The sequence below is a fragment of the Nesoenas mayeri genome (genome assembly GCF_963082525.1).
Source record: "Nesoenas mayeri genome assembly, chromosome: 23".
NCBI classification, from domain to species: Eukaryota; Metazoa; Chordata; class Aves; order Columbiformes; family Columbidae; genus Nesoenas; species Nesoenas mayeri.
The window spans coordinates 6457403-6468472 of NC_137574.1; the positions used below are offsets into that span (position 1 = coordinate 6457403).

The 11070-nt window shown below is 46.1% G+C and overlaps 1 protein-coding gene across 1 annotated transcript; it reads left to right on the forward strand.

The window, feature by feature from the left end:
- Positions 1 to 9788: 9788 nt before the first annotated feature.
- On the forward strand, positions 9789 to 10721 carry LOC308048909 (olfactory receptor 14C36-like; the record flags this gene model as incomplete). Its single annotated transcript, XM_080358238.1, has 1 exon — positions 9789 to 10721. The coding sequence occupies one exon, from the start codon at positions 9789 to 9791 to the stop codon at positions 10719 to 10721; it is 933 nt and encodes a 310-aa protein (XP_080214364.1).
- Positions 10722 to 11070: the final 349 nt, after the last annotated feature.

Below are 11070 nucleotides of genomic sequence, written 5' to 3' on the forward strand. Positions count from 1 at the left end.
AGATTGATGGTTACTGGCTGGGGTTAGGGTTAAGGTTTAGGGCTGAGCTTTAGAGTCAGCTTTAGGGGGTTGATGTTAGTCTTAGGTATTAGGGAGAAGAATTAGGGTTAGATTGAAGGATAAGATTATGGCTAGGATAAGTGGTTAGGACTTAGGTTTAGGGTTACAGTTCCTTTTAGGGTTAGATTGGAGTCAGTGATTGGGTAGCGTTACCAGTTAGGGAGAAAGGTTAGAGTTAGGGTTTGATGTTAGCATTAGATTTTGGGTTGGGGGTATTGTTAGGTTAGGGTTTGGATTTCTATTTATGTTATGTTAGTCTTAGGGTTAGAGTTAGGGGTTTGTCTTAAATTTTAGGATTAGATTTAGGATTAGTATTTAGGTTTACATTTAGGCTTAAGTTTTAGGATTTGGTTTAGGGTAATGGTTGGATTAGGGTTAGTGTTAGGGGATCCGGAGTTGTCGTAGCAGTAGAGTTAAGTTTTGGGTTTAGATTTAGGGGTAGGGTTAGATTAAGGTTTAGGGTTAGCATCAGGGTTAGGGCATTGAATGAGTTTCAGAGTTAGGGTTAGAGGTTGGTCTTAGATTTAGCCTTTGCTTTAGGATTACAGTAAGTGATTGGACTAACATTAGAGGTTTAGATTTAGGGATAGGTGTTAGGGTAGTGTTAGGGTTATTATTAGGGTTTGATTAGGATTAGGTTTAGGGTTTATGGGTAGGGATGTGGTTAGTGGTAAGAGTTAGTGTTAGAGGTAAGGATTAAGGTTAGGGGTTAGGGAATAGTGTTAGTATAAGCAGTTAGACTTCATGTTTAGGGGAAAAGGGTAGGAATATGGTTAAGTTTAGCACTATGTGTAAGTATTACAGTTATAGTTAGGTTTAGGTTAGGGGTGAGTGTTAGGGGTTAGAGTTAGAATTAGGGTTACGGTTAGGGTTAGAGGTCAGCTTAGGGGTTACCATTATAATTTTGATTAGATTTAGGGTTAGAATTAGGCTTAGATTTTAGACTTAGAGTTAAGATTTGAGTGAAAGATAGGGATTAGGATAAGGGTTGGGGTAAGGGTTGGATTAGAGTTAGATACTGGGGTTAGGAGTTTTGTTATTTGGATGGTCAGGTTTAGGTTTTAGATTTATATTGAAGGGTTAGGGCTAGGACACTGGGTTAGGGTTAGAGGTAGTGTTAATGTTATTTTTGGGATAGCGGTTTAGGGTTAAAGTTTATTTTAGAAGAATGGGTTAGGATTTAGCATTAGATTAGAGAAAGGTTTAGGTTAGGGTTTAGGGTTAGGCTTAGAGGTTGAGTTAATGGTTAAGGTTAGATATTAGGGTTGGGTTAGTGTTAATTTTAGTCTAAGTGCTTACGGTTGGTGGCTGGGTTCATGGGCTAAGGATATGAATGGGGCTAGGATTAGATTAGGGTTATGTTTAGGTTACAGTTTGGTTTAGAGGTGAATTTAGGTGTTAGGTGTAGATTTCAGCTTAGAATTAGGGTTAGTGTTGGGTCTGGGTTAAGGTTAGGTTAGGTTCGTTTCGGCTTACAGTTAAGGTTAGGTTAGTGATAGAGTTAGTGTTAGTTTAGGGTTATAATTTAGGATTGAGGTTAGGGTTTAGGGTTTCTGTTAGGTTTAGAGTCAGGGTTAGGGCTCAGTTTTAGATTTATGGTTAGAATTAGTGGTAGGGTTTAGGATTAAATTTAGGGTAAGGGTTGGAACAGTGTTCAGTTTCGGGGTTAGGATGTAGTTTGGATTTATATTTACGGTTTGGTTAGTGTTCAGGTTAGAGTTAGGGTTAGTTGTTAGTTCTAGATTTACAGTTAGGGTTAGGTTTACAGTTAGGATTAGATTAGTGTTAGGATATAGTTAGTGTTAGGGCTAAGGATTAGGTTTCAGAGTTAGGGAATAGTGTTAGTGTAAGCAGTTAGGGTTAGGTTTTAATATTAGAGTTGAAGGGTAGGACTAGGGTTAGGGTTAGAGTTAGGATTATGGGTAAGTATTAGAGTTAGATTAGGTTTAGAAGAGGGTTAGAATGTAGGGTTGGAGTTAGCGTTAGGGGTTAGTTTGGTGTTTTGGGTTAGAGTTAGGATTGTGTTTTAGCGTTAGATTTAGGTTAGAGTTAGGGATGGGGTTAGCATTAGGGTTAGGGTTAGTGTTAGGCAGTAGTGTTAGTGGAATGGTCAGAGTGAGATTTTAGATTTATATTGGAGATGGAGGTTGGGGTTGGCATTAAGGGTTGCAATTCTGGTTAGTGGTTAGGGGGTACTGTTAGTGTAAGTCGTTAGGATTAGTGTAAGGGGTTAGGTTTAGGGGTTAGGGGTCGGGATAGCTTTAGGGTTAGGATAATGGGTTAGGGTTTGAATTAGGGTTAGTTTAGGGTTAGAGTCAGTCGTAAGAGTTGCAGGTTAAGATTTCGGGTTAGGGCTTGCTTTAGGTTAGTGTTTAGTTTAAGGCTGGTGTTAGTATGATGGGTTAGGGTTAGTTTCAGGGTTAGGCCAGGGTTATGGGTTAGGGTTAGAGGTCACATTAGGGTAAGCTTTCAGTGGTTTGAATTAGGGTAAGGGTAGCGTTAGGGTTAGTTTTAGTGTAAGTGGTTAAGGTTAGGGGTAGGGATAGGCTTAGGTTTAGGTTTTGGGTTATATTAGGGTTAGTTTTTGGGTTGAGGTGGTTTGGTTTAGGTTAGATTTTGTGAAAGAGGTAGGGTTAGGGTGGTCTTTGGGTGAATGTTGTGGTTAGGTGAATGATAGGTGTAGGGTAAGTTTTAGGTTTAGTGGTTAGGATTATGGTATGGGTAAGGGATGGATAAGTGTTAGGGTTATGGCTTAGGGAGTTTTGTTATTTGAATGGTCAGTTTTAGGTTTTCGATTTACATTGAAGGGTTAGGGCTAGGACACTGGGTTAGGGTTAGAGGTAGTGTTAGTGTTATTTTTGGGATAGGGGTTTAGGGTTATAGTTGGAATGATGGGTTAGGATTTAGCATTAGATTAGAGATAGGTTTAGGTTAGGGTTTAGGGTTAGGCTTAGAGGTTGAGTTAATGATTAGGGTTAGATATTGGGGTTGAGTTAGTTTTAATTTTAATATAAGTGCTTACGGTTGGTGTCTGGGTTCATGGGCTAGGGATATGAATGGGGCTAGGGTTAGATTAGGGTTATGTTTAGGTTTAAGGTTTGGTTTAGAGGTGAATTTAGGGGTTAGGTGGAGATTTCAGGTTAGAATTAGTGTTAGGTTAGGTTAAGTTAGTTACGGCTTACCATTAAGGTTAGGTTAGCGATAGAGCTAGTGTTAGGTTAGGGTTAGAGTTTAGTACTGGGGTTAGAGTTTAGGGTTACCTTTAGGGTTAATGTTATGGTTAGAATTAGTGGTAGGGGTTAGGATTAAGGTTAGGGTAAGGGTTGGAATACTGTTCAGTTTTGGGGTTAGGGTGTAGTGTTAGGGTCAGTTGAAGTGGTTGGGTTTAGAGGTTAGGTTTATGGGTTAGGGACAGGGATAGGGTTAGGGTTAAGTTTAGATTTAGATTTAGGTTTACGATTAAAGTTAGAGGTAGGGTTAGGGTTTGAGTTTAGGCTTAGACTCAGGCTTTGATTTAGGATTAGAGTGAGGGTATGGGTTAAGCATTATGTTTAGATATTTTTTTTAAGGATAGGTGTTAGGGGGTAAGCTTACAGTTAGGGTTAGGTTGTGAATAGGGTTAGGGTTATGGTTTAGAGGTTAGGATCAGGCTTGAGGTTTAGCAATGAATGTTCATATATGTGGTTATGGTTAGGGGTTAGTTTTATGGGTTAGGGGAAGGGTTAGTGATTAGGGAGATGAGTTAGTATTATGTTTAGGGATAGGGTTAGGGTTAGCAGTTATGACTTAGGGTTAGGGTTTCAGCTAGGGTTAGATGATGGTTAGCGTTAGAGTTGGCATTACCAGTTGGGGGAAGGGTTAGAGTTAGGCTCTGGTGTTATGCTTTTGGTTAGGGGTAGAGTTATCGTTACATGTTTAGAGTTAGACTTGGAGTTAGGGTTAGGAATTACAGTTAAGGTTAGTGTTAGGGTACAAGTTAGGGCTTAGTTTAAGGGTTAAATTAGGTTTATGAGTTAGGATTGCATTTAGAGTTAGGGTTAGCACTAGGGTTATCATTTAGATAAGGGTTAGTGTTGGATAAGGTTTAGGGTTAGGTTTAGATTAGGGTTAGGGAGTAGAGGTAGAGTCAGGGTCAGGGCTAGAGTACAGGTTAGGTTTAGGGGTAAGGGCCTATGGTTAGTGCTTGGGGATATGTATTTGAGTTAGGGTTAGGGGTTAGTTTTCAGGTTAGGGTGAGGCTTACTGTTAGAGTTAGGGTTAGGAGTTAGGGTTAGGGTTAGAATTGGGGTAAGGGCTTGGGGTTACAGTTAGATTAGTTTTAGGTTAGTGTTAGGGTTGGAGATAGGGGTTTATTTACGGTTAGGCGTTAGGAAGTAGCGTTATTCTAAGTGGTTAGGATTACTGTAAGGGGGTAGGGTTAGGGGTAGGGATAGGTTTAAGGTTAGAATGATGGGTTAGGGTTGCAGTTAGGGTTTGGGATTAGGGGGTAGAGTTAGGTTTTGGGACAGGGGTTTGGGGTTCAGATTAGAGTCAGGGTTAGGGTTTAGGATAAGGATTAGGCTTTTGGTAATTATTGGGTTAGTATTATGGGTTGGGGTTATGGAGTAGTGGTAGTGGTTAAGGTACTAGGGTTAGATTTCGGGTTAGGGTTTGGACTTACCTTTTGGGTTTGGTTAGTGTTCAGGTTAGAGTTAACGTTAGTGGTTAGCTTTAGATTTACAGTTAGGGTTAGGGTGATATTTCAGGTAAGAGTTAGGGTAAGGCTAGGGTTAGGGTTAGCTTTAGGGTTAGGGGGGGTTTGGTTTAGGTTAGATTTTGGGCAAGAGGTAGGGTTAGGGTGGTTGGGTAAATGTTATGGTTAGTTTTAGGTGAATGATAGGTGTAGGTTAAGTTTTAAATGCAGGGGTTAGGATTAGGGTTAGGGTAAGGGATGGATAAGTGTTAGGGTTAGGTCTTAGGGAGTGATGTCAGTGGAAGTGGTTAGGGTTGGGGTCTGGCTCAGGGTCCCAGGGGGATTTGTGAGGTACCAAGGCCTGGATGAAGAGCTCCCTTCTTGGTCGCACACGTCCAAAAGACAGGGACACGTCTGTGACTGATCTGCCTGGCGCTGTCCCACCAGCAGTGGCAGATGCATCCTGGAGAGGAGTGGAGCTGCCAGGCACTGTCAGAGGATCTCCCTGAGGTGCCACTCGCTGCCCACCCAGACTCACACACTGTCCCTGGCTGTGACAGATACACCAGCTACGAGCTCTGGACACAGGACACAACAGTGCAACCGCAAAGACCATCTCTCCTGTCCTGAAAGACTCTTATGACCCCTGGAGCCCAAAGCCATGGACCACATGAACTCATTGGACATTTTAGAGGCGTAGCCTATAGACTGAGGAATGAGATCTGTGTGTATATCCAGAGATAGGAAAGTGCTGTTGATTAACTGGAATGTATTGGAGAGTGTGGGACCCGGGCACAACACAGATGGTACAGAAGAAGGGGGGGGCACTGTCCTGGTTTCAGCTGGGAGAGAGTTAATTTTCTTCCTGGTAGCTGGTAGAGTGCAGCGTGTTGGATTTAATCTGAGAAGAATGTTGATAGCACAGGGATGTTTTGTTTGTTGCTAAGCCATGTTTATCCCAAACCAAGGACTTTTCATCAAGGAGGCTGGAGATGCACAAGAAGCTGGGAGGGGCACAGGCAGGACAGCTGGCCCAAGTGGCCAAAGGGATATTCCACACCATATGATGTCATGCTTGGTGTGTAAACTAGAGAAAAGTTATCTGGGGGAGCGCTGTTTGGGATCTGGCTGGGTGTCACTCAATGGGTTGTGACCAATTGCATTGTGCGTGACTTGGTTTATATCTCCTGTTATTATTATTACCATTTTTACAATTACTACTGTTACTACAGCCATCATTATTATTATAATTACTATTACTATAATTATTTTATTTATTATTATTATATTATATTTATTGTAGCTATTGTAGCTATTGTAGCTGTTGTAGCTATTGTAGCTGTTGTAGCTATTGTAGCTATTGTAGCTATTGTAGCTATTGTAGCTATTGTAGCTATTGTAGCTGTTGTTGCTATTGTTGCTATTGTTGCTGTTGTTATTGTTTTCCCTTTCTGTCTCATTAAACTGTCTTCATTTTAACCCAAGATGTTTATTTCTTTCCTGATTCCCTCTCCCATCCCACTGGGCTGGAGGGAGGAAGAGAAGGGCTGTGTGTGATGTTCAGCTGCCTGCTGGGTTAAACAAAACAGTCCTGGTCAAAGGAGTGATCGTGCAGGTGTCCCAGAGGAAGAGGTGAACCTGAGGAGGGCACAGGGTAACAAGGGCCCTTCAATGCCAGGACAGGCTGTGAGGAGCCAGGATGATAAAAGATGTCAGACTGGAGAATGTTTCAAGACACCATCCTGGTTCAGGCCTCCCCTGCCCTTTGTGCCAGGAGAGACACCCCATGGTCCTGCCCAGCCTTGTCCTGGGCTCCTGAGCCAGCTGGGAAGATGGAAAGGGCTCAGCAGCAGTGATCCTCCTCCAGCTGGGTCTGTTTCCCAGCCCAACCAGCGTGGCCAGAGCAGAGTCACCCATGGCCCCAGGGCACCACAGCCCCTCGCTCTGCAGAGCAGCATGGCCAGCTCAGGGCCCTGTGGGGAGCACAGGGAGGGAACCAGGACCAGCCGGCCAGGCCAGGCTGGACACCCTCACCTGGGGAAAGGGATGTCCCTGGAGAAGAGCAAGGCAGCATTTCTGTGCCTGCAGGGAGGAATCCAGGAGGAAGAGAAACCTCTTTCTGCACACACTCATTGGGGTCAGGCTGCTCTGTTGCTGGAGCAGGACTCTTGTTCTGGTCTGAGGAGAGGGGCTGGCACTGATGGACACAGGTCATCTGTGGTGGGGACCTGCTGGAGTTGAATCTGCTTTTCCTGTCTGTCCACAGCTCCTCAGGAGACACTCTGCATCGGTATCCATGGGGGAATTCTTCTATCACAGTTTCCAAGTGCTCACTGCCGAAACAGTGTCATCCTTACTAAGTTCTCTGTCATCCTCACTCACACAAGATAAATCAACCTGTTGCCCATGTCATTGAGCAGCTCCATATATCTGAGCTGATCCTTCACAGGGGGGGATCCCTCTGTCCTCATCCTCCCTGAGACGCTCTCCAGCAGACCCTGTATCCTTCAGCTGAAACACCACAGCTCAGCAAGCTGTCCCACCTCACCTCATATAATCCAAAACTGTCACAGTGCTTTTACAAGACATGGGGCTCCTCCTGGCAGTGGATGTTCGGAAGCTTGTTCAGTGCTACACCACCTGGGTTTCCACCATCCAGAGGGACACAGATTGCCTCTGTGATACCCCTCTTGTAGAGCCAGACCTAATGAACAGCATTTTAAACAATACCTCAGAGTCTGAGTGCATTTCTTTCTGGGTTCATACCAGACCAGCATCAACTGGGGAAAAACACTCTCCCAGCACTCTTGGATGCAAACCTTCTGATCCCAAGGGCTGGTAATACTACAGTTTGCTCATGAAACCCCTGGCTTGATCCCCATCCACCACAGTTGTTGCCCTCCAGAGTCCTGCCTGGAAGCACAAAGGCCTGGAAGACTGATATGCTGATATGCTTCTTTGTGTGTCTATTTTGAGAGCTCCTAAACAAAGGCAAGAGGAAGGAATCCCACCTCCCGTAGGTGTGTAGCAGGGATGGCAGAGCTGAGTGTCCCCCAAGTGCTGGGAATAGAAATGCAGGAGGAAAAGCCTCCACCGACTCAGCTGAATCCCTTCCTTCAGCACGGGTAACGATGATCCCTCCCTGTCACTTTCTGGGTGTCCTGACTAATAATAAGACCAATAAAAAAAAAAAAAAAAAGACCCTAGTTAGAGGTAACTTTACATCTGAGAGGGAAAATACACTGCTGGAAATAAGTGTTTCTGCCCAGCATAAGGAGGGAACATCAGTGATGACTTGAGGCTGTTTCATAGCAGGTGCCCCAGGGACACCTGGAGGAGCCCAGAGGGGACAGAGAAAGGGACATCATGGGCTGCTCCTGTGCTGTGAGCTGGGCTGGGCTCCTGGGACACAGGGAGCTCATGGCAGCGGCAGCGCTGCAGAGAGACAGCTCTGCCCAGGAGCAGCTCCTCTGCACACGCAGCAGGGCTGAGGGCTCTGCCTGCAGCACCGAGGGCACAGAGACAGGCAGAGAGAGGTTAAAGACAACATGGGGTGGAGGATGCTGAGACATCACTGGGAGAGAAATCTTCACAGCCCTGAAAAGAGTAAGTCTCTGGCTACAGCCCAATTCAGCTGCAGTTCCTGGAGAGATGCTAAAGCTGGAACATTCCACAAGCTGTGGCATCTGTCACGAGGGACGTTGCAGTTTTTCCAGTGTAGAGAACAATTGTTATATAGAGGTGAGTTTCTCTGCTGCACCTTCAGAGGGACATTTCTAATGGGCTTTTTCAAGGAGAAGGTAAAGGAAGGGATTACAGTAAAGCTAAGGAGCTCTCCCAAGTCCTTATTTTCAATTTGTTTCTCTTGGGGAATTTGAGAGGAGAAATGGAAAAGGAGCTCTCATACTTGAACAAGTCATGGACACCACTCAGCTGTAACTTCGTCAGTAGGTCTGATAGGAGCCTCCTGATGAGCCTTCATCCACTCCTCTGCCCATGGACAGATGCAGCATCGCCTTTGCTTTGCAGTTTCAGCTGCAGAGTCACAGCCTGATCTCGTGGGTCCTTTCCTGCACGTGTGTCCATGGGCACACGTGTCCCAGCTTTGCTCTGACCTGTGAGGTGTGGGCAATGAAGTCTGTGGGGCTGAATCTCCCTGAATCAAATGCCGTCATTCAGACACTTGGCTATCTGCATGAGGTTTCCATCCCAGCTGTGAGCTCCCCTCTGGGATGCAAACCCATCCTATAACATCTGTGTTATCTGAAAGTCTCAAGGAGAAGCACAGAAATGGTGCGACAGTCAAAATGCTGTTTGGTTTGTGAAATGAGCTACTTCTGCCCTGGGCTAAATGTGGGCTGCTGAGACCTTAGAAAACAGTGAGATGTGTAGTGGTCTGAGGTGGATCCCTCTGCTCTCAGCAGTGTCTGGTGGCTTTTCAGGGTAACATGGGAGTGTGATCACCCTCCATCTCAGAAAGGTGCCAGCCCAGGGCAGCTGGAGCAAGACAGAGGGACAGACCAGCTCCCCTCACTCTGCACTAAGCCACAGGCAGCCTCTTGCCTTGCAGGACTCGCTCTGTTCTCCCTGAGTGCAGCAGAAATGCTGATGGTTTCTGACATCCAAGAACATTCCCCAGGGTGAGAGGGGAGAAGGAGCTGTAAAAAACCCCAAACCTCTCAAAACTCCTTCTGCCACCTCATTTCCTTATCCCTGGGAGTGCAGATGCTGACAGGTATTTCTGCACCAGGAGCAGCTTCATGTGACAAAGCTGAACCCCAGGACTGTCCCCTGCCCCCGTTCCCATGACCCCACTGCTGCAGAGCAGGGCTGACTCCTCAGCAGCCAGCGGGCACAGGTCCTGCTCCTCATGCACCTCCAGCCAGCACCACCCAGGGCTCAGACACGGAGCTGAGGGAAGGTCTGGAAAAGGACAAGGGGGTGTGGAGCAGGGGGAGGGTGTATGAGAAATGGCTTAGACTTTGCTCAGAGAAATCTCCCCAAAACTCTCACTGTCTTTTTCTTCTGTGATAGTCCCCATAGCCAAAATCAGCAAATGTCCAACAGCAGCTCCATCACCCAGTTCCTCCTCCTGGCATTCACAGACACACGGGAGCTGCAGCTCTTGCACTTCTGGCTCTTCCTGGGCATCTACCTGGCTGCCCTCCTGGGCAACGGCCTCATCATCATCACCATAGCCTGTGACCAGCACCTGCACACCCCAATGTACTTCTTCCTGCTCAACCTCTCCGTCATTGACCTGGGCTACATCTCAACCACTGTCCCCAAGTCCATGGCCTGTTCCCTCTGGAACACCAGGGCCATCTCCTACACAGGATGTGCTGCCCAAGTGTTTCTCTTTGTCTTTTTAGCTGCAATAGAGTATTCTATCCTCACCATCATGGCCTATGACCGCTACGTTGCCATCTGCAAACCCCTGCACTACGGGACCCTCCTGGGCAGCAGAGCTTGTGTCCACATGGCAGCAGCTGCCTGGGCCACTGGGTTCCTCTATTCTCTGCTGCACACAGCAAATACATTTTCACTACCACTCTGCAAGGGCAATGCTGTGGACCAGTTCTTCTGTGAAATCCCCCAGATCCTGAAGCTCTCCTGCTCAGACACCTACCTCAGGGAAGTCTGGGTTCTTGTGACTTCTTTCTCAGTGGCATTCGGCTGTTTCGTGTTCATTGTGGTGTCCTATGTGCAGATCTTCAGGGCTGTGCTGAGGATTCCCTCTGAGCAGGGTCGGCACAAAGCCTTTTCCATGTGTCTCCCTCACCTGGCTGTGGTCTCCCTGTTTGTAAGCACTGTCATATTTTCGCACCTGAAGCCCCCCTCCATCTCCTCCCCATCCCTGGATCTGGTGGTGTCTGTTCTGTACTCAGTGGTGCCTCCAGCAGTGAACTCCCTCATCTACAGTATGAGGAACAAGGAGATCAAGGATTCAGTGTGGCAACTAATGAATGGCTGTTTGATGAAGCAATAAACTGCCCATAATCTTCTGCATAGCATAGATAATGTAAATAATTTTCTCACTGAGTGGTTGTGCCCATGTCCACTGGACACCCTAGAGAACCTGCTGCAGGTCAGTCATCACGGACTGGTCTCTCACATCCACCATTTCCAGCACTGGCTTCTCACTTCAGCTTGAAGAGGTTCTTTGTCCCTTCCTTGCAGCACAACTAATGAGTAGGTCAGATGTCCATGTTTGCATTGTGTAGACAAGATGTAAACAAATGCACAAAGTGCTTCTGAGGTGATGAACCCAAGTGAGCAGAAACACCATCAGCTATTCCTTGGGGTTCCATGAAGGTCAGTGGGACAGACAGTGTCTT